This window comes from Acipenser ruthenus, chromosome 4, assembly GCF_902713425.1.
Source record: "Acipenser ruthenus chromosome 4, fAciRut3.2 maternal haplotype, whole genome shotgun sequence".
NCBI classification, from domain to species: domain Eukaryota; kingdom Metazoa; phylum Chordata; class Actinopteri; order Acipenseriformes; family Acipenseridae; genus Acipenser; species Acipenser ruthenus.
The window spans coordinates 97,704,893-97,729,937 of record NC_081192.1 but is presented as its reverse complement, the minus strand read 5'-3'; the positions used below and the strand labels follow the sequence as shown (position 1 = coordinate 97,729,937).

The 25,045-nt window shown below is 38.6% G+C and overlaps 1 protein-coding gene across 1 annotated transcript in view; it reads right to left on the bottom strand.

Moving 5' to 3' along the window:
- LOC117399531 (plexin domain-containing protein 2-like) overlaps nucleotides 1-25,045 on the bottom strand; it is a 160,731-nt gene that overhangs the window by 50,787 nt on the left and 84,899 nt on the right. The window contains exon 4 of the mRNA XM_059023146.1: nucleotides 17,816-17,885. Within this exon, the coding sequence (XP_058879129.1) occupies nucleotides 17,816-17,885 (70 nt within the window). The remainder of the gene's footprint in view (nucleotides 1-17,815; nucleotides 17,886-25,045) is intronic.

Genomic DNA, 25,045 nt, shown 5'->3' with positions numbered 1-25,045 from the left:
AATGAAGAGGATCATCTGGCAAAACATTAAGGACAAAATAAATGCACTCCGTAGGAGGAGAAGGGTGTGTGTGTGTGGGGGGGAGGGGGTCTTGCTTTCCCCAAAGACTCACAGTGTCCTGCAAGACAGTCAAAGCGGAGAAAGTAACTGTTAATGGAACGTTTATGTTTAACTCTGCAAATCAAATACATATTTTTTTGTTCAACTTGATCTCCTTCTGATTTATGTTGTAATATTAGTGAAAAGCGAAGCACTTGCTCAGTCAATTAAAAGTTCATTATTTACATTTTAAAAAGTGTTTGGCAAAACGTCAGTTTTTTAATGTTAAAAAAGCGATGCCGTTTGATTGCTTGTATTTATGACTGCAACTCAACTCTCACTCTGTGTACATTAATTTGGACCTTTACAGTTTCTATAATTTTCTTTTGTATATTTTAAAGCTATTTTAAGCATAGCCTACTTAAATATCACACGTACATGGTGACTACATAAGTATATGAACATAGCCAAAATTGTTGCATATGAAAAGTAGCCAACCCGCTCCATATACACCTGCCTCGTAATCTTCATATATCCCGGACTGTCTGAGGATGTACGAGTCGTGTGCTGCACCAGGATAGCTGGCGACCACATCAAGAATCCTCAGTTTTGCATCACACACCATTTGTACATTAATGGAGTGGTAATGTTTCCTATTATGAAAGATATGTTCTATAACCTGGGTGCTACAGGAGTGCAATCAATACATTTAGAAAGCCAGACACTTCATAATAGGTCACTTTTACATGATGGAGAGCATCTGTCTCTCTGGGATAATAGATATACTTCCCGGTGTGTTTCAACAAGGCTTTCACTGCCTGCTGTAAACACCGGGAAAACGTGGGTTGGGATATCCCACCAATTGCTGACACAGCTGTCTGAAACAACCCAGATGTTAAATAATGTAGTGTGGACAGCAATTTCACTAGACCTGGCACTGCATGACTCCTCTCTATAAGTGGCTCTAGATCAGATTTGATCTCCTCATATAAGGCTAGTATGATCTCTGTACTCAATCTGTATCCAGTTATTACCTCATCCTCACACAGCCTTAGTAACGTCTGCCTGGTAAGAAATACTCTCTCCCTGACCCTTCTTCTCACTCTCCTGTGCTCTTCTGCTCTCATTTGCGCTCTTCTCCTGGTTCTGTGACACCGCATGGTTTCAGTAAGTGATACTTTTAACATATGCTGAGGCACCTAGTAAAGTTAGCACCCTTAAGTAATGATTTCCATTACATGAGAGTAGATGTTAAAACTTCATGCTGTTTTGAACTCGGCTCTTGCCAAGATTAGCACCAACTAAGACATAGCTTTACAGTAAACTAATGTGATCCATCTGTGTCTCCATCCATTTGCGTTTCCTTCCATATGATGATGTAGATATCCTTCTCCTTGGTGTTGACGGCTGAAGTGTAATGCTGGCTCCAGGGATCATCTTATTTTGCCTCCCTAGCAGCTACGATTCTGGCTCCGGGGATCATCCACAGTGCGGCCTCCCCAGCACATCAGCATCACAACCGTCTGGATTGGGCTAAGTAGGGTACATCTCTGGGGTCTTCAAGTGGGCACCTTCCATCCTCAGTGTATATTATCGACTAGCCCACGACAACTGAAGAGGGCTCGACAGTGATTCTGGGATCCCAGCATCATCCCCCTCCGTCCCCTACTCAACAGCCCAGCTTACTTACCTGTACATTAGCGTTTCTTTCTTTCTATTGTGCTTGAGATCACCAACCAGAATCTTTTCGTCTCAACCACAGCCAGTTGCTGCTCCTCTCTGCTGCTTCAGATAAGTTCTTTACTGTGTGACACAACTCTTGGCCACTGAACGACGTCTCTGAGAAACCGGGTTCTAGAGTGTGCCACATATCCTCGACAACCAACCTCCACTTGGTAAACCCAGACTCTCTATCCTTGCTGTTCTGCTTCAGCGGCTAGTTGAGCATACCGCAGTTTTTTCCTCTCATACGCCTCATCTACAGCATCCTCCCATGGCACTGTTAACTCTACCAGGTGAACAAGGCGTGCTGATCCAGACCACAAGACAATATCTGGTCGAAGGTTAGTGGTGGCAATCTCAGGTGGAAAAATAAGCCGTTGACCAACATCTGCCAGCATTTTCCAGTCTCTAGCAGATTCCAGTTGTCCTGCGCGAGGCTTGGCCTTTACGCAACCTCAACTCAGACCAAGACCCCATCTTCCATGCTGAACTTGCCCCATAATATCACCGATTCGAAGGGCAGCCTTTGCATCTTCCACGGCTTTCTTTGCCATCCACTTTCTTCCAGTTTTCAACACAGGTGCTGCCTCCCTTACGCATTTGTCGCGTGACTCTACTGATGTCATTTCCAGTCGGACCTTGGCGCACTTAAATTCCTCGGTTAGTCCCACTCTGCTGATGGTTTGGATATCAAATACATCCCTCGCAGTATTTTGTGACGTAATTAGCATACATTTCCATCCATTAACATTTATATTTTTATTTAAATGACTCGAACACTGTACTTTTTCCACATGCTTTTTCCAACACGCTAGGTAGCCTGCCACTAGTTAGTGAACACAGCACGTGTAAAGGGGCTTACTGTGTGCACAACATGTTACCGCTGTTTAGTGAATGAGGCCCTAAGGTTTTTTAGTGTATTTTATCATTGTATTCATTTACGGTATATGTGTAGACTTTTTTTTATTAGTTTATGTTTCTAATTTGTGTTATGAAGACTGAACTCCTCTCTTATTCCCAAACAGCATGGTTGAAGTTACACTTCTAGTGGAGGATCTTGAAAGTCGAAAATATAAGAATATAACTTAATTAACTGGAGCAGCGAGTTGTATTAAGGGTGGTGAACAGCTGGGTCGAAACATGTTCATCAAACGAGAAAAAACCTTGCAAAACAAGCTCTTCCTGTGACCTGTTGGCAGCCATGTAATAAAATCTTGTCCCTTGATAAAAACTGCAAAGCAAGTTCCATGGCCACCTCCCTCTGTATCTACTAGGGATACTGTATGGCTAATATGATTAGCTATAGGTGGGCACAGGTGACAAATGCTGGGACCCAAACCTCTGACTGAATGAAGCAATATTGGAAGAAAGGTGTAGATGTAAGTGTTGAGGTTATTTGTAAAGTAGATTGATATATGCTCAGAAAACAACATGGAGAGGGTAGGCTATCCCAGCTTTGTGGGCTGCCAATTACAATTAAAATATGCTGGAGACTGAATTTAAAAATCAAAACAACAGTGCAATGTTATCCTGTATTAGTGTAAAGCAAAGTATTGTCTGAAACATTTTTATCTAGCCACTGCTCAGGGGAAGCTGTGAAGCTTCAAATTTGTAACATTGTCTTTAAACATATTTTCCCCTTAATGCTATTTAACTAATCAGTTTTTGCTCTAGAGATTTGGTGGGAATCCAAGTATTCTGTGTGTGTGTGGGGGGGGGGGGGGGGGGGGTGGGGGGGTAATTGGAATGAGGCCTTGGCTTTGGAAGTGTTTCACTCTAAAGAATGCAAATTTGGGAATGCAATACAAAGGCAAAAAAGATAAGAGGCTTAAAAATGCTTCAAGTGTAGAGATTTAAAAAATGAAAACCAAAGACAAAACAACATTTCCCTTTTCCTATAATGTTTACACAGGCTAGACTAAAAGAAGCACAATGGAAATACTGCCATACTGGAAAGTGGAAACCATTATTAAAAAACAGAATTAAATGAGTCATTAATTGTGTACATGGGAATATTTCATTCATGTTTTAATCCCATCAGTTATCAAGAAATACCAAAAACCCATTGACTTCACTGGCCAGACAACAGAAATCTGTTGGTTTCTTGATGTTTGAAAGACAACAGTGGTACTACATCTGTCTGTGGGTCATTTCACACTGCCTTGGGAAATGCAACAGCAGTAAGTGTGCCGTTTAAACTGCTTCCAGAAAAAGACACCATAGTTTTTGTGTTCAACGAGTGCACTTTAACAGCTGTGTCGAATCTTTAAAAAAACATTGCAGTACTATTTGTCTCACACATGTTAGTTGTATTAATGTTGCTCTTAATCAAAGAAAACAATTACAATGCATCTCACCTACAGTACACATTGCTCAGGGGCTCAATCCTCCAGCCACGGTGGAATCTAATTTACATAATTTGCTAATCCTTTTAGAAAAATACTTCCCCTTTGTTTTTACTGTCATGCTGGAGAGCCCTACTGCTTGTTCAGTCACTCTTGCGTTACAAATAACCTTATTATTGATCCAAACAAAGGAACATTTTTACCTGTGGGTTTATTGGAGTTAAAACTAATGAAACAATTCCATAAATGTTATCTTTCATGGACCTATTCATCCATACTGCAGGTAGGTTATAGAGAGCCTGTTACTGTTTTACTTTGTAGGTCATTTCACCTCAGCAGTGTCTGTGGGTCAAAGCATGTCACTGTCTTAATGGAAAGCAGACAGCTGACTTATGACAGGAAGTAGAACATTGAGGGGGTGCAGACAATCTCACTTTTCAGATGAAGTTATTATTATTATTAGTATTTAGTCATTTAGCAGACACTTTTATCCAAAGCGACTTACAGAGACTTGGGGGTGAACTATGCATCACAACTGCTGCTGCAGAGTCACTTACATAGGACTTCGGTTTTACGTCTCATCCGAAGGACAGAGCACAAGGAGGTTAAGTGACTATTACTCCATTCTCTGCAAGGTGCCAGAAGTTGCCGTGGCCATGGTTAGCATTAACCAGGTGCACTCTGTTAATTTAATAACGCCTGGATATAACGTTTCTTATTAATCACTGATGTTACTAAGAGTCTGCAGTTGTCTCCCTTTGGGGGTAAGTGAAACTCACTTACCAACCTTAGAAGTCCAGCCACTGCTGGCTTCATCCTCCTCCAAGAAGGTTCTCAGCGAGACAAGGGGGACCCCCGGCCAAATCTATCTAACTCTGTTGTCTTCCCATTTTCTCATATCTAGGTCACCCTTGGGGGGGAAGTATCAGTTGCTTCCCAACCTCGGAGACCTATCGGTCGGTCTCACCTCCACGAGTCAAAATAAAAATCAGTAAATCGGGGAAAACATCTAGATTCTCGTTTTGTATTTTTTGTCTTCAAAACAGAAAAATATTGGAATGAATATACTGGGAGCACTAAAAACATGTGCTTCTTTCAAAATGCTCATGTTAGACCTGCATAGTAAAGGGAAGTGCAAGACAGGCAATGTGCTTGCCATTTAACCACGCCATTCACAGCACCCAGGGCCACCTTAAAAGAACACAAAACAATTACAGTACACAGGCAGAGGGGTTTCAGATTTTGTGATTACTTCTGCATTTTTAAAGATATACTGTATATTGGAAATGACTGTGCAGGATTTGGTGTATAATATTATTCTGACATTATCCTGACAAATTAAAAACTAGAAGGTTGTTGGCTAAATCTATCGTTGAGTCTGTTTGTCTTTTTTAATTAAAAATGTAAATGCAGCTAATAAATAAAATTCAGTACTGGCAGTTTTATGGGCAGTACTTTACGTACATAAATTGATTTTTCTTGGCTTGACTTCTACTGTCTTCTAGATATGATTGAAGTAAATATAGCATTACTTCTCAAAATGTTCATATTTTAGGTTTTAGGATATTACTTTGAAAAAGGGCAATGAGTGCAGTAGGAAACCAGGTCATGTAACAACCAGTAAACTACATGTCCCAATACTTAAGACTACTTAATACTTACCTTACTATGAACCACTCTAGTTCAATGCTTTATAATCATGTACTGCAAGCTTGAATCACAGGCTTCCAGCGGAAATGGGATTAATACTTTACAGTAGAACCCTAACATCAAGAAGTCAGAATTATGACAAGTTTTAATTTTATTTGGCAACACTGTATTATATGATGAGGGACAAGAGGAGCATTAAGGTAATAAAGGGGTATTTTTGTCAGTAACACAAAGTGGGGTAACTTGTCATTTTCTCTGCTCTTGTCCTGCAACAATTTCCGTTAGTTTTCTGGTACTGTCTGTGATCGATCCAATTCAATTATCAAAGGAGCGGTTACTATAAATCATGACCTGCTCATGATTAGACTAATTGTATGGGCCTCAGTCCTAGAGGTCTAATGCACCACTCTCCTCACTCTGGGTTGAAATTAGCCTAAAGGGCTGTCTCTCATAAAACACAGACATCAATAGAATATCACCGCCATGTAGATTTGTTAGAGGTTACTACAGTTTCAGGTAAGATTATTCTTGTCAACTCTACTTTCAATGTATTTGGGGGAATGTGTTTACTAGGTATTTATTAATATTAACCCATTAGCAAGTTGTTCTTTGATCTAGTTAATGGTTTGTAAGTCATTCTAATAAAACTAGTAAGTAATTTATGTTTGAATACATGTTACCACAATCAAATACATAAAGGTCAACTTCAGAGGAAATGCTTTGTGCCCGAGAGTGTTTCTACACAGCTTTCCAATTACTAAGAGACATGACCTTAAAAATCTTACATTTAGTTGCTAACTGCAGTACAGTCAAAGGTCAAATCAAATGATTTGTTTAAATTGTACGCATTCTATCAAACGCTGACTGTAATTACATTCTAGTCTAAATACAAACTGAATTTAAATGTACTCTACATGTATATTACAGCATCCACTGCTATAAAAACAGAAAACCTAGTCTGTATTATTTTTTGAAGTGTTGGACTAGTGATTCATTTTTCTTGTTCAGCCTAAATCTGTAAAAAAAAAAATCTCCTTTAAGCACTGTCTATGAAAAACAATTCTTGAGAGACATGTATATGATAACACCAACCTTAGTCAAATGGTATACATTAAACCAAGCACCAGGAAACTATTACATTTTGAAAAACAAAATGAAAAGAAATGAATACAGCACACTAGTATTCAACAAATTACATTCCTGCTAAAATTGCGATATTGATTTTTGGCACCTGTATACTGGCAGCCACAGTATTTTTAGCAAACGTGAAATGAAACAATTTGTTCCTGCTCTACCTTAGTTCTGCAGATGTGCAGGATGTTTCTACATGGGTGCACTTCACAGAATCTGAGTGGAAAAATGATATACACTTAATAATGTTACGATTTGTTTAATATCTCATTAAATACGAGACAGAAAATGGAAATTACATTGTGTAATAAAAGTAAGAAAATATACTGTATTATTGAGGCTGTAAAGCAGTCAAAAAAATTATGTAAAGTATATATGCTATATGTGATTTTGCCAATGAAAATGTTAAATTACATCTTCCTCTCCCTCTCGCCCTCTCTCTCTCTCTCTCTCTCTCTCTCTCTCTCTCTCTGCAATACAACAGTAAATACAAAATTAGAAGCTTCAGTATAATGAAAAAGCAAATAACCATTATCTACATCTACGGTGTGACATACATACATAATATATAACCCTTAACAAGTTTAATCATAATTGGCTAGGCAGTCCTCTTGATATACTGTTCTATAAACATGTATGTGTGACATACATAGACTCATGTATGTGTGACCTACATGGACTGTAGACAGGTAGTCGAACAGACATGCTTCGGATCTTGATACACTTGATAACTTGCTATAGAATGTCCTTAGACCAAGAGATAAATAACATTTTAGTACCAAAGGCTCTTGAAACACAAGGCACCTAGTTGCACACAATACAAGTTTCAAGTAATAGAAAGCACCTTAGACAAAACTGAAAGAGAGGGGATGATGGGAAGACAAGGCAGTAAACAATACATGTAACAGGCAGTGTTGTGTGATATACTGTAGTTATGAAATATGTCCCCTGTCGGTGAGATGAGGCTAAAAGCTCTAAAACCATGAATGCAGACTATTGCTTAGTGGTTAAGACATTGGCTTGCGCTGTGCCGGGTCACCAGTTCATGCCCAGTTCACCCAACATAGTAGAGAGAAAGAGCGAGAGAGAGCGAGAGCAAACAGCTCATTGCTGATTTAAACATTAATCCAAAGAATGATTTATTGGCTATTACCTAAGCCCAATGTAACTAATGTGCAAGAAAATAGAATTCAATTGTACTGTAAACATGGCTTGGAGCTTTGTGGAATTTACAGACCATTCCATTAACACAGAAATTATTGAAACGTCAATCAAATACATTGGAGTACAGAAATGCCTATGATCTTTCACAAAAAACAAACACTGTGACATCAAAAATGAAGGCGGTTAACGGTCCTAATAAAATAATAAACTGCTCACTCCACAGACCCTTGTGCACCTTTCCTCTCTGCGATTTGATCTTCTTTCATAATTTCTTTTTCCTCATCTGATTGCTTAGGCTTTCTTTTGGCTTGCCATAGAAACTTGCAACATAACCACTCACATGAGTTATATAAGTTATGGCTTTACAAACGTCACACCTGTACAGAACTGTGGCAATGTGCTCCGCCCCTGTGTGCATTTCTGTGTTGTATGTTGCGTGCGTGTGTTAATGTTGGTGTATAGAGATGGCTGCACGGGATATGAATGGGTGTGTGCAGCACAAGTTATTTAAAATGTATAATTGTATTTAGGCACGGGATTGCACATCACTTCACGTGCATTTAAAGTATTTAATATGTGAGCACGAGGTTGCACGTAATTAATTCATGTGCTGGGATTCAAGTGAATAATTAATTAGTAATTGAATCCAAGCACAACAGTATATATAGATGCACATTTGACTCACTCTGGGTTGGGTGTTCAGGGCGAAAGAACGGGAGAGAGAGGAGGTAATGAGAATAATAGTAATAATAATAATAAGAAGTGTTTCTCACCGTGTTTGTTCGTCCCTGTTTGTTAGTGTCTGTCCGTTTTGTTTGTCTATTTATTTTGACCGCAAGTGCCGTGTCCTGTTTTGTTCAAACCTTTTATTTTCTGTTTTGTTTAATTATTAAATGCTGAGCGCGATCACGCGCTCAGCTTCTCCAAAACCCCAAGTCTCTGTGTGTTACTTCCTGTTTCTGGTCTGACGTCACCCACTGCAGCAGTCTTTGTGACAAGAACAAACAGAATATCAGGCACCAGGGTGTTTTTTCTTAATCAATCAACTATATAACACACATACATTTCAAAAGAGCTGTGTAGATCTAAAACAAAAAGAAAAAAAGTCTATTTTGTAGGGACTTCAACTTTAATTTTCATTATTCATATACAGTTTACAAACATGAACAGACAGTACTTTTTAAATGTATGCCATATATACTTCCATTGATTTTAATCTCCACCATTTGGACATCACTTCCAATATCATGTTTGCTATAAATGAATGAGAGGGTGTGTAACCAAGTGGATTTTGAATAAGTTGTTTTATTTTAGATAAGATACTCTATTGCTTGAGACATACTAATCTTACATACATGAAGCATTTTAAAATAATTGGTCTTTCAGCATGACCATACATTATGTAACTACACAACAGCAAGACCATCACAATTGTTGCCTGTGCACCGTTATTTGGATCATTCCTTGTTCTGGTTTGCCGACATGCTCTGATCTCAGCATGCCAACCTTAAACTTCGCTCTAAAATTGTACTGTCGTATTTTATGACTCTCTGCTTTAGTAAGAAAATAAATCAACTTGCTTTGTCCAGGAGGCAGTAGCAGAATGAAGTTCTGAGGGCAAGAGAGACTCCTCTATTCATTACTGGCGGTAGAGGCACTCATTATTCTTAGGAGACAGTGTTATTCAGTCCTCTCAGGTTGTCTTAGGGATGACTGCAATGCCTCTTCCTCTTTTGTTTTGCTGCAGAATAACTACTGCTTTAATTAGATTAATAATGGAACTTGTCCAAGCTAGCTTAATCACACTCATTTATTTTTCTCAGAGGAAAAGATACTGCAAATTGATTTTCCTAGCAAGCCACCAAAAGTGTAAAAAGAAAAAGTTTACTACAACAACAAATAACAATACAGTTATAAAATTACCAGCAATACAAACATTTCATATTCATTTGGAAAGTCGACCCTCTAGGGAAATCTTTTAATTACTGTACTATTAATGAAAACAATAACATATTAATTATGCAAATAATAAAGTAAAAAAAACTTCTATCTGCAGTATTCATCTTCTATTTAAGTTACACAGCATAGTGCCACATACACAACCACCACAATGAACAGGACACATTGCAATTAACTATTTTGAACTGCTGTAACTCATTTTCTAGTGCTTATAATTATCAGATCCCAAACCTCACTGTCTAGCCTCCACGACCATCTGTTTCACATCTTCTGTTGCCACAAAGTTCACACTCGTGATGTTCACACAGTTAATGTCTGTAACTGGGCTACTTTTCATCATGTTCATTGAGACACAAAAGCTTTAATCACATGTAACACTATATGGGTATAGTTATGTGTCAGATCATTAGGTTATTATCATAACCCTGGTTCCCTGAAATAGAAATGTAACCATTACCGTATGGATCTTTACCTTGTAGAGACCTGAAACCAGAATAAGACATATCAAAGCTGCTTGCAGAGTCTGTGACGCAGTCGTGGCCTGCCCCCGAGGACATAAAAGTATTGCGCTCACAGATCTTATTTTTCCTTCAAGCCTGCTGCAATCATGGACGCAGCGACCTTGAAGGTTAATGGTTACATTTCTATTTCAGGCAACCAGGGTTATGATAATAACCTAACATTCCCTTTCAAGTACGAAATTTAACCATTACCATATGGGTGAGTGCACCAAAGGCCTCGCAAGGGCAAGCCGAGAGGCTACCTTGTGCATTACCAGATGGAACCCCAGTAACAAATAGCTATAGCTAAAATAATGAGGGAGAACTCACCTCTATGCCAGTGTTGTAAGGGTCAACTGGGAAGCCGCCCTTAACACTCTAGTTCCAGTTTTTTCCAGTTTTGAGGATCCACGACATTAAGTCTGTAGAACTTAGTAAAGGTATGGGGAGTAGCCCACACTGCTGCATTGCAAATGTCTTTTACAGATGCACTCTGGAATAAAGCCCACAAAGTTGCCATGCACCTGGTGGAATGGTGTGACAAGGATCTTGGTGGTAATGTCAGACCAGGAAGAGAGACACGGTTCTTTGAGGTAGTAGGCACTGCTGCGCATGTTTATTAATTAAATAAAAGTTTTTAACAAAACAAAACAAACACTTTACAAAAACAAAACGGCATGGTGGCCAAAACAGACAGATACACAAAACAGTGAACCAAACATGTAACTGGTTTAAAGCCAGCATGAGTAGCAATTATTTACTATTTACTATTTCTCTTTTCACTCACACTTACTCCCTGAACACCCAAACCCAGAGTGAGAGATTTTCACCTCCTTTATGCAGCTGTGCCTGGACTTGATTGCTTATTAATCATTCAATCAGGTCCAGGCACAGTCTGCACGTGAACTGTTTTGGCAGGGAAAGCAATTAACCCTTCCCTGTCAACTTTAAAACACCTGTGCCCAAATATATACATACATACATACATATTAAATAATAACAACACATAACAAAACACAAAATATGCACAGGGTCCCCCCTTGTGCGCAGCACACATGGCCTCAAAGGCTACCTTCCCCTTAAAGGCCCAACAGTCTCGTTCCGGGTCCTGGCCCCTGAATGGAGGTTCTAATGGGCCCACAGGCGGCAATGTAGTCAGCGGCAATGCTGTCAGCGGAAATGCTGACAGACGCAAGGCTGGCTCCTCCAGCCGGGGCAATCCTGCCAGTAGCAACGTTGGCAGCGGCAATGCTGACAGCAGCAATGATGTCAGTGGAAATGCTGACAGTGGCAAGGCTGACTCCTCCAGCAAAGGCAAACTTGGCAGTGGAAATACTGCCAGTGTCCACGCTGGCAGCAGCAATGCTGTCAGAGGAAATGCTGACAGACACAGGCTGGCTCCTCCAGCCAGGGCAATCCTGCCTTGTTTCCCCTACTGTAGGCCAGGGCACTTACAATATTGCAGTGGCCTTCTTGATTAGCGGTATAAGCTCTGCCGGCAGGGAGAGCTTAACCACATGGGACGTGCTATTGGACTCCATGTCCTCTGACAGGAACGCCAGCATGTCCTTCTGCTAAATATATAGCAGTTAGAAGCAGCAGATTCTTATCTGAACAAGACAGTCAGGTCTGTTCTTGAAAGGAAAAATGGCGCCGAGATCTGTGAGCGCAGTACTTTTATGCCCTTGGGGTGCGGGCCTTGACTGCGTCAGCTTTGATATATCTTATTCAGGTAAATACCCATACGGTAATGGTTACATTTTGTACTTGAAAGGGAACCACAAGTAAATAAATTGGAGAACCTTGCATATGTGTGTTGTGCACAGCTCTTGTTTATGTGAAAGTACTAGCAACATGCTTTACTGCAAAATGAATTGTCTGCTAAAGCAAGCATTAAACTTGATTTGTGTCTCTGTATTTCAAAACATAACAAGGACAGGGTAGGCAGATGCTAATGGTAAAAACCTGTCTCCAAAGCAGGGTAAGGAGCCACCTATGTCCTCCAGCATATCATATTCTCGGGAGTGAAGCACTGAGTTGTCAAATAGAACCTGCAGTTCCAGTAATACTAAGGAAATAATGGGGTCTTTTTTCAGTGGAGTCAGTGGTATTATTGTAAAAATCAATAGCAACTGATTCTATTTCTGCTCCACCTGCACTAGAAGACTGGCTCTACCTCCGCTACGCTCCCCTGCCTCCAGAGCACGCTCCTTCTCCACCCTTGCTCCGCAGTGGTGGAATGACCTTCCTACAGATGTCAGGACTGCCCAGTCCCTGACCACATTCCGGCGCCTCCTTAAGACTCACCTCTTCAAACAGCACCTGTAGAACTCCTCTGTTTGTATCCTGGGACACTATCACCCTTCATTTAAATGTGCTTTATTTTGCTCTTATCTGCCCCCTATTTTACTGCATTTAATCCTGTACTTCAGAATACTGTAATCTGCCAAGTGTTTAACCTGTAGTATTTTGTATTTAATCATATCCTGATGTAACTATCACTATTTAATCATATCCTGATGTAACTATCACTATTATCTGCTGTATTATTGAATTGTGTTTTGTCACACTTGTACTTTGCTTGAACAAAAGTTATTGTATTTCTTGCTCTTATTGTATTACTTGTATTGTAACACTTGAAATGTATTTGCTTACAATTGTAAGTCGCCCTGGATAAGGGCGTCTGCTAAGAAATAAATAATAATAATAACTGGCCAACATGTCACAATTTTCCACTATGGGGAAAATTGCTCACAGATATTCCGTGTTACTGAAACTCCTTCCAGTCACAGAAGATACCAGAAAGCACATCATGCAGCCCTACGCTCTGAAGTTTCAACCGTTAAAGTGGCATGAATACCGAATTGGAGTCCACTTTGGGAAGACCATGAACAGGAAGTGCACACACAGCCATACGGTAAATACCCCATTTCCATCACCGTGATGGCTGACCTGAGTGAATGCTGCAGCTGCTGGAATTCAACCGGCTGGCAAGAGGTCTCTGTGAAATCCACTGGACAGAGAACAGGCCATTGAGGTACTTTATGTACAGGTTGAGACAGTTCATGCGGGTGAATCGGCTGGGATGCTTTAGCTGCATTATAATTGTTTTATTAGCATTATTACAATTGGATCACCTGATTATTGTGGTGCATAATGTCTCATGCCCAGTCAGTTTAGTCCCTGGTTTTTGTTTCCCAAACCTGTTGTAGCACAGAGGCTCTTCTCTATAAGTATAATGTATGGCTCACACAAAATTCATATATTTTTTCTTGATGTTACAACCATCCTGGTGTAAATACCCTAAAACCCAGGTACTCGTCCATTGAAAAAATGAATCCCAGACAATCTTTTCTTACCAAGTTATGAATTACAATTTTTATCACCCAATAATGCTGGAAATGTAATCTTCAAGTCTTCAAGTCTTATATTTCCTCAGTGGCTATTATCATATTCAATTACATCCTTTCAGAGTGCAAAGATGAATACAGACATCTTGTTGTTTAAAAATGACAATGATTCATCATTAGTCTCCCAATATCCCACAAGTCTATAACATACTCAAGGTCAAAGGTATTGATCTCTAAGAAACATGGCCAAAGCAGCACTTTGTGAACACACTGAAACCAACAGAGTACATTCTACAAATTGGTATTTACAATTACTACAAACTATTCTAGAATATTAATTGTGCAAATAGGGTGACCTTTGAAGAATAGGGGGGAGAGACTGATCACCGTTAATCAGGTATTTCATTTTCTTATTAACTTTAACAGAATTTAATATGAATTCTAAACTAGTAAAGCATAGTTGGCTTAAAAGTATTTTTAAATTGATCCCTATATCATCCCTATATCAGCGGAAAAATACATCAGTATCTTTTTTTTAATCTTTCTTATGTCTGTCATCACACTGAGTTGAGACAAATAAATTATTTCAAGGGCTGGGCCGTCAGTTTAAGAGACCCAGTCAGACCCCCTGTCACTCTTTCTGTAATGGCTCTTTATCAATTACCCCTCAGGGCAATGCAATTTCATTTCTAAATTGTAAGCAGGTGCTAGAAGATTGACAAAACAGGCAAGCCCTGTGGTTTGATTTGTATCCGTAACTGAATAAAATAAAGTGGTCTGTTGAATTCCGCCAACAACCTGCAGTGCTCTGATAACTATTCTCCACACTGCCTGCCACTAAACGTTACCTCAGGGTGGGCATAGAGCCTTTATCACCACAAAAACAGCACTATTGATTTCCTGAGTAAATGCTGCATAAACTTTCAAAATACCGTTTTGATAGGTAGACAGAAGATGTGGCAGGTAAAATGGAGGTGTAGTGCTCGCAGTGTGAATGCTCCCTGGCTGTGTTGTGAGGAGAATGCAAATGTATCACTCCTGCATTAATCATCTGCTCTCAATAATCTGTTTCAATTTTCATTTTTTAATGACTCCAAATATCGCAAGGTCTCCATGGCAATTCATCCTGTGCATTAATGAGGACTTCCAGCGCATCAATTTACTTCTTGTTACCGGGAGGGAGACAAATGATCTGTGGCTTCCCTGGTCTTAATCTCAGAACAGGCAATTGCATGTTTTTGTAATCAGAGCTTACTATACATTTAAAGTGTGTTTTTTTATGTTGGTGTTTCACATTACTGGTGCTTCACATTACTTATCATTCCATGGACCTAACTGTGTTTTAGAACCAGATTGCAAGTTAAAAGACTGTTAAATGCTAATTCTCAGTATGCATATAACAACATAATTCAACATATCTCTCACCCTTTCCTGTTGACATAAATTACACAGGACAACACAAAGAAACACTTGTGAAATTCAATATAAATAAAGACATAAACTTGTTGCAGACTTCTCACATCGAATCAATAATGTCTTGGCTACATACAGTGGCTCTTACACCCTATTCAAAGCCTTATGACAAACTCCACCCCCTCTCTACAAACACTAATTGAGGTCAACAACTCTCCAGGAAAATGTGTTAACAACAGCTAAAACATGAAGTCCTTAGGGGAGAAAAATACATTTGCAGACATTTTGATTGGTTGTATTTAATCAGTTATTAACCCTTTGACTGTGGATTACATGAGAAGAAATAACGCTACAGCTGTGTTATGAAGATACAAACAGCAGGATGTGAGCTACAGTCATTGGAGTAGCTAGAGGGGTGGTTTTAGGGGTTTGAACCCCTCCCCCCGAAATCCATTACTATGTGGGACAAAAAAAAAAATCAGCCATGTGCAAAAATCTTGATCCATCACCAGATCCCCCCCGCCCCCACCCCCGAAAGGAAATCCTGGGGATCCATCACCAACACCCCAATGTTTAAATGGAAGTTGTTTTTGTCAAAGATTTTTGTCAAAGATCATTTATCAAGTTACTGTACAATGAAAGGCAACACTGCTTTTGGTTTGAATTATTACTGTACTTGCAGAGTGTTCTTGTTTGCGTGTTGCTATTCTCAGATTTGTAGGGGCACTGCACTACTGGGATTCTAAAAACCTAAACTGCTTCTGGTACCTGACTTAGCAGGAACTGCAGGAATAAAAGCCTACAACACCCTGCGGATTCATTTTAGATCCTGGCTATTAATCCAAGCTTTCACTTCTGAAGTACAGTACCTTGACAAACAACATTAGTACTGTGACCTCTTGCAGTTCAATGGTCCATTAAATAGATGTGTAGCATCTGGCATGAGTGTACAGTATGGGATTCTACAGAGTGTACAGCACTGTAGATTTTTTCACAAGTTTTTTCACTTGTAGAATAAATATATGTACTATTAAAAGGCTTGTGTGGTTTTGGACTAAACAGAAGTGAGTGACTTTTCCTAAATTCAAATAATTGCCTTCTGATTTAATTACAGAATCATTTAGGTACAGAGGGACAGATTTCCTGATTGTTTCAATCCAGCGTAACATCTCCATCACTTTTGTAAAACTATGATCATGTAAGAACTTTTTCACAAATCAAAGTTGTTTCTTCCTGGTTCTATAACATTTCATTTTGTTTTTTGTACTGCAGTAAATACTCATATATAGCCCAATACCCCAACACGCCACTATTGGCCTTCAACAGAAGAGAAAGTTCACATCTGAACTTAAGGTTTCATTTTCTGCTAAGTAGCAGGAACAGAATTCTGGTGCAAAATGACCCTAAGTGGTATTTTAAAGCAAGAAGAAATGTATTTTGATGCTAGATTTACCCCTCTTGTCAACACCAATAGGCCACAAATTGGAACATGTTCAAAAGAGGAGAGGGATTACAGGAAGGAGGAGTATTAATCACGTAAAATGACTTTGAGCCAAATTGATGGTGACTATGACAAGAATGATCATTACTGCTTGCAAAAGCTAAAGCCTGTATACTTCAATTGCATGGGTTCTGTAAAGCTTAAGCCTAAGAGCTTCAAAATGACCTCCTGGTAGTGTGTTGTTTGTCACAGCTAATGAACGATTAAGAACTGTGGGTGAAGTTTTAAAGTGCCAATAGATTTTTATACTATTTCATTTCAAGCCTAGATGATGTTTAATGGGAAGACGTAAGCTATCAAATAGAAGCATTAGGTTTATGAGCACCCCTATTTTAATGTCTCTGCCTTTTACACTTGAATATAGTGCTGTTTTGTACAAGTGATTTAAAAAACTACCATTTAGAGTTAGTGTTTAAATAGTGTATAAATTGATCATTACTATGGGAATAATTTACAATATTCCCATACAAAAGTGTCTTCCAGAGCTTAATAAGGGTTAGGGTTATGATGAATCAGGAAATAACAGATTTCTGCATATTCCAATAAAGTCTAAGCAATGACAAATGCAAAACTGTATTTATTATTATGGAATAATTTCCTATAAAACCCACTTACGTCTAATAAAGAGACTGCAGTATGCATTCTTTCAATCCGAAATATTAAAAATGACATATTGGTCTAAAACAACTTATCAAAAATGTTAACAACATATATTAGAAACTTTTGTTTGGGGTTAGATTTAAAGAAAAATGAAACCGAAAATGTCTACGAGTATTCATCCAAAAAAAATAAATAAATAAAAACAGGCAACAGTGTTATTTGTGACAAGTAAAATATTATTGCTCAGCTAAGCAAGGTTTCCACTCTATGCAATGTCACTCTTCATTTTCAATAGTGTCATTTTCCCAGTATCCTTTTCTTTAGCTGATCTGCAACAAGTCTATCATTTTCCTATTAGGGCACCTAATAGCATGCTAATTTAGAGCTAAACTGCTTGCACAGGGTTTGAAAACCATCAGCATTATATTGATATTCACTTACCACCGGTTGCCACAGTGATCTCACGAAGGAAATGTCCATAAAACGGAAAATCAAACGACAGATTCACTCTCTGCATGGAATTACAAAAGAACGAAGTCAGTTAAATCATTCTAAAAGAATAGAATAAACCAATAAAACTTACTCCTTTTGTTTCTCTAATATTTATTTTCATATTATAAGAATAACAAATGTTTCATCATTACCAGTTCATGACAGTAAGAGGTTGCTTTTCATATTCCCTTATGGAGGGATTAACCAACCTTATTTTAAAATCATCAGTTTCTGACAATTCTAACTTGTAACTTTAGCATAACAACTGACAAACACCTCATTGAAACTAGTTGTTAGTGAAATGTATATACTAATATTTATTATAAATATTTTATAGTCTCTTGCCTTTTACTATTCGCCCCACTGTTTCACATTACATATGAGATCAAATATTTCATACCAGATTTCTATAAACAGTAAGGATGGATTTATTAAACAATACAAACTTGGTCATTTTGCAGATGTTTTAAAATAAGTTGTTTATGAGGAATTCATATCAAGTTTAGGGTTCAATATAACTGAGTAATTTGACATATATTCAAAAGGAAATTATTATGTAGTTAATATGTCATTGCACAAGATTTGCTGACAATAATAATGAAGTATTGCCACTGTTTTGTTTGTGTACCTATATATTGCTAACAGTGTAATTCCAGTAACAATGTTTTTTATTTGGGTTCATATTTTTTGTTCATAGTGTAATTCACAGTAACCATATGGTTTTTGTTGCTTAGGCTATGTAGATAACCTTCAGAAAATATAAATCACTCAATACAGTATTTTAATCTCTTTACACACACTGTCCTTATTTGTCAACTTAGAAGACATTGGTTTTCAGCAACTCCACATTTAAACAGGTATATAACCTGAGAAATGTTACTTTCAATACAGACAAAAGGGTATATTTTGGCTAATGTGTACCGTTTTTTTTTTTTTTTTTACTTTTCTCAAAATCAAATTTGCCAGAAGCAACAAAACCAATCTGTCACTGTAGATTAATAGGCTTACTGATGAAGCACGTAAAAACTCAAATAGACAAATGTGTGCATGTGTCAAAAGCCTTTGTGAAGAAATATTTCCATGCAATGAGATGTCCCAAAGATTGAGGAAGCTGCATTATGAAGATTGAGCAACCGAATTGGAAATGCACTTTTCTAAATGAAAATTCATTACACCTGCAGCTGACAAGCAATCCCGGTCGGCTCCTTCAGATTCAAACTGCCCAGGACAGAGGAGACAATATTGTGGGGGCGTAATTTGAAGGATGCCAGAAATCTAAGAACATACTCATGTCCCTTAACCATAACTTTTCAAACTGTACTTTAGTTTTGGTTGTTTAAATGAATAAGAAAACCCTATGAAAAACAAAAGGGATCATTTAACAGTGTCAAAACACAGTTGTATTAAAAATAGAAAATGCATCAACTAAAAAGGTTTTGAAATCCTGTAGCCTTGCTGTACAAATCTCCTGAAGCTATCAGTACTAAATGGTAATGCCATTCACTGTTAAGCAAAAAGGTGGCACAGTGACAAAGGGGTCAGGACCAATGACACAAAGGTAATGCGTGGTATTTAAAACACCTAACTACAGAATGCACAATCATCACATGTCAAATGTGATTGTGCGTGACAAGTTGATTGCACATTGTTTAGGTACTGTGGATAGAGTATAAGTATTTGCATACATAAAGTAGGGAAGACTCCTGTTGTATAGCAATTTGAACTTTTCCAGGTTTTCTTGTGACCCTTAGTTGAATGTTATAGTACAAAGGGTGTGTGGTACATATAATGAGCTGGAATGATTCAAACTGCTACGCAATGAGAGTCTTAAGCTGATCCCTGATGAGGAATGAGCAACTATAAAAAAATTCCTAGTGCACAATCAAACTTCTGAACCCAAATTCATTAACAAAAAAAATATATATATATCCTCAGCATGTTTCTCGAAAAAGCAAACTAGTCACTGTAGCAGGGCAGGCGCCCTGCACATGAAGAGGGGTTTTTGTGTGGATGTATATTGTAAGCAGTGTGTGTTTGTTGTAAATAATGAATGAAGTACCTGACGCTCCTGCCTGCTGTGTGTGATTGCCAGCTGTGGATAATCAACAGGTAGGTGTGTTCCAGCGGGGCGTCAGGTATAAAGAGGTCCCGTTTATTCTCCTCAGGGCTGTTGTAATACCAAGGACAACGGGCTGAATATCGTCCACGCTACCCAGACATGGAGACCTGGCTGTGTAATCCTCTGATCACCGTGAGAGTGACCCGGGATCAAACCGCCAACGGCCCTGTTAGTAGTCGGAGTCGGGGTTTGTTTATAATTAAACAGATTAGTTCTGGGATTGTAGATCCCACTAATGTATAGTGAGCGAGGTGTATAATGCTGTGAGGGCATGGTATAACTGGAACAGTGTGGCCCGGACTGGATCGTTTGACAGTTCATTCCAGGGTCATTCGGAAGTCAGCCATCCAAAAAGGGGGCGAAGCCACAATACTAGAAGTCAGCACCTTACTGGCGATGTGTCAGTCATGGATTGGAGGAGATGTGATTGTACTCGCTACGAAAGGGGGCGTGACTGAAGGTATATCAGGGAATGTGGCCGAGCGATCTGTTCCTTGTGTCATGGTTACAAGCGTAACGACAAGGAAAACCAGTCTACTAACCATGAGTGTTTGTTTGTTTTGTCAAGTCTAGTAATTGTTTTGTTTGTCATTGTTAGAAGACTAAACTCCAGGCGCTGTAGCGAGATGCCAGATACACCTGTGCACGCCGTGAAAAAAAAAATACAGCCTTGATTAGAAGGTTCAGTATCTTATGCTGAGTGGAGTTTTTTTTTCTTCCTAGACTGCACTAGCTGTCTGCCAATCTGAGCTAATTTTGCTAGACCCCTTTAGAGATCTGCAGTGTTTATTAATAATTGCTCAGTATTTCAATACAAATACACACCTTTTTCACATGGCAAATATTTCACTACTTTAGCAAAACAAACAACATCCAATGAAAACAAATATTTGTGTGTTTGAATAACTGTAGTTGGACAAATATCCAAGATGGATTTTCACATTGTAAATAATGTAATCCTTGAACAAAAACACATGCAGTCTGGAATGTGTTTTTCATTCTACAAGGCTTGTACATTGAAAGGCATCGTATAGTAGCAGATAATATACACCAAACTTGCAAACCGAGCATCTGATAGAAATGTGTGACTTGGCAAGCTGGGAGGAGGGGGGGGGGTGATGAAAGTCTGAAAACCAATTAAAAACAATGTGTGCACTGAAACCATCTATCTTTGAAATGGTAGTATTGGTGCTTCATGGCAGGCCACAGTTTCCAGGAAGTGTTCTTCTGTTAGCTTTCTTGTCCTTCCAGTGAATTGTAGGACCCAGTCCATTAATGAAAAATAAATGGATCCCAGACATTGATAGAACCTTCAGCCCCCTATCAAGCACACATGGATATATCCTTCCTTGAGATCCCAACACATAAACACTGCTAGTTGGAACCAAAGTTTGGCAGCCACCTGTGTCCACGTTTCATGGTCCTTGCACCCCTGGAACCATAAACATGCCTCTGTGTGGCGTTGCTTTTGCAGTTTCCATAAACATAAATTGTCTAGGCATGTGGAATTCTGCACACACTCTGGCTGCTGTAATCCATCGTGATCATTCATGTTTCCAGTAGGACTATGCTCAGACAACACTGTATTTCGGGTTGTATAGTAAAGCAGCTACCAAAAGAGCACCCAATATCAGCCCTTGAACAGTGTGTTTTGCCTGTTGTGACAGAAACTGACTTGTAGCACAGAGATACACCTGTCATGTATATCATACATCTGTTATGTATTTGCATAACAAATAAAGCAGTCTTGTGAGGGCCAGCATATTTACACCCTCACCCCCCACCCCAATGCAGCACATCTAGAATTGAAAGACATCCAAACTATAAAGCTACAAGCACAAGACTAATTTACCACCCCTCACCCCCTTAGTATGAAGATTACTCATTTATTGAGGTCTGTTTTGAACCTACATGATACAAAAAAAATACCTGCCCTTAGTATTACTACATACTTGAACACACAATTCAAAAGCAATCATTGTGGTCCTGTAAGGGTTTGTATATGGTTATGTTATATGTGTTTTGCTAGGGCCTCACTTGTTTCAGATGCCTAAAGTTCAGCACCTCAGCAGGCTATCAGAGAGCAGGAGAGCCGTGGATAAACAGAATCAAGTCTCAGCTGGCAGCCTGTAACAGTTGTTGAACATTCTGTAAAGTGGGCAGGAAGAAGCTTCACAGTGTTGTGTTCATTCTACCATACCCAATTCCCAATTCAACACAGAAGGCAGCTAGTTTCTTGGTTGAATGGGCATGGAGTCCTGAGGGGAGGGGGGTAGGGTTGGTAGGGATCAGAGTGTGTGAAAACATTGAACCTGCTAAAGTGAAACTATTGCCTGTTTGATTATTTAATCTATGTGTTCCTTTGAAGTTAATGACACAGCCTCTGTGCTGGGGAATTTTAAAATGAGTAGGACAGCATTCCTGTCTTCTAATGGGATTCTAATGGCAAAAAATAAAACTGTTTATCTACTTCCTTTATTGATTTAGTATTAAATTATGATTTAGTATCTTCACATTTCTCATAGATCCCAAAGTATGGTGTTTTTTTTTAGTTTAATGTTGCAAGTAATCGTCAAATGGAGTCTAATGGTGTGCTGCAAACTGGAGTTAACTAATAAAGCCATGGCATATACAATAATACACACAATACATCAAAGTGAAGTCTTACAGTATATTCCTTTAAACAATTCTATAAGGCCATCAATTGACCTGTAATTTAATCAATAACACACAGTCATCTGAAAACGGTTATTTCCTGTAGCCAGAGCTTGTTTTGGAAGGTGTGCAGATAGTCACCAACCAACCCAGAGAAAAATCTACATTCCATTCAAATGGTTCTTGTCATCTAGTAACCAATAACCAGATATGAAATGCCAGGGGAATACCATGTCCAATGCCTGGTGACTGCAGGAGAATGATCTCCTTCTAATACAGATTAACGGAAAGTTGTTAACATCAGTGCAAATGCACAGGTGTTGAATCTAAGTCAAATTATACTAATTGGTAAGAATAATTTTCCCTAGACGACAAAACAGTGCAACATAATAGAGATTTAACCTGGCAGATTGAATGAAGCATGAATTGATTGTGCCTATTTGCGTATCATATGTGTTCAATGGTTTATTACTTTGGTTGTTTGAATATTTCGATAATTTATAATTTAGAGCACTCAACAGTGCTTAAACCTGGAATATAATTGCTGTAATTGGACCAATGTATCAATTAGGTTGAAATAATTGAAGAGCAGATGTTTGTATTCTAGCTGATTATCCAAGGTAATGTTTTACTTTTGACTTGCGTGGGTGGACCATTCTTACTGTGTTTTGTTTTTATTTATTATAATCCTTTGCTGCCCAGTGTCCTATATATTTGACCTTGACAAAATATTAATTAAATAGGTATGGAGCATACCTGCGGCAGGAAATGGTTAACCCTTCCTCAAGATAAATACATAATTAGTTAAAGATATAACATTTATAGGAGTCATCTATATCAGTGTTTCTCAACCCCGGTCCTGAGGACCCTCTGTGTCTGCTGGTTTTCATTCCAACTGATAATTTGCTTAAATAGACATTTTTAATTGTTTTCAGGCCTTAAACAGTTGCAGATTTCAAGTTATCTATAACATTTTATAAGTAACTTGAACTCTGCAAATGTTTAAGATCTGAAAACAATTAAAAATGTCTAATTAAGCAAATTATCATTTCGATTAAGGGTCTTGTTAAGTGACTGAGAGCTCAGTTGGAATGAAAACCAGCAGACACAGTGGGTCTCCAGGACCTGGGTTGAGAACCACTGATCTATATGGTCTATGGAGCTGGTCCTAGAATCTTCAGTGAGGCAAGTACAGAATGTGTTATCAAGCCATATCCATTTGATGCTGCCAATCGGCCTCAGGATGAAGTCATTAGTAAAGTCATGATCACCGTTTGTATGCCAGTTATAACTCTATTTTTCAAATCATGTGTAAGATATTTAGTCATGAATGTTTAATCTGCCTATGGTTAAGGTTAACTAAACAGTCAGCAATGAAAATGCACTCTGCTATTTAAACCGTGATAGTGCTAGATTTAAAAACATGTTACTTTCTACAGTGCTGTAATGAGGGTGATTCATCTTCTCTTGAAAGTGTTAGTAAGTCTTTCAAGAAGCTGACCGTGTCTGACCACACACACATGCTCTTCACGGAAGTCAGTTGTTATTATCACAGAAAAATTAAGTAAAATAATATATATATATATATATATATATACACATACACATACACACTACCGGTCAAAAGTTTTAGAACACCCCAATTTTTCCAGTTTTTATTGAAATTTAAGCAGTTCAAGTCCAGTGAATAACCTGAAATGGTACAAAGGTAAGCGGTAAACTGCCAGAGGTTAAAAAAAAAGTTTAGGTTTCCAAAAACTGAAAAATAATGTACATTTCAGAGTTATACAAAAAGGCCTTTTTCAGGGAACAAGTAATGGGTTAACAACTTACAGCTGTTCTGCAGCAATGGAAGCCTTGAAAGTTGATGCTAACAATTCCTACAGGTGTCCCAACTTTTGTTGATTACTTACAAACCCTCTGTCTGTATAAAAGCAGTGTTGGAACAGACTGTGTTACTACACCCTCTTAAGCATTATTTGGACAGTATTGTACTGCAGGAAGTAGTATATTGCTCTCATAATGGCGAGAAAAAGGCAATTAACAAAGGAAGACAGACAGACCATTATAACCCTTAAAAGTGTAGGTCTTTCCTTTAGAGAAATTGCAAAGAAAGCCATGGTGTCAGTGAGTACAGTTTCCTACACCATCAAAAGGGACTTTGAAACTGGAGGAAACTCTGACAGGAAGAGCCACCCAAAGCCACAACAGAATCAGAAGACAAGTTTCTGAGAGTCAACAGCTTGCGTGATAGGCGGCTCACAGGACAACAGCTTCAAGCACAGCTTAACACTGGTCGAAGTAAGCAAGTCTCAGTTTCAACTGTGAAGAGAAGACTTCGAGCTGCAGGTTTGACAGGTCGAGTGGCAGTAAGAAAGCCATTGCTAAGATGGCAAAATAAGAAA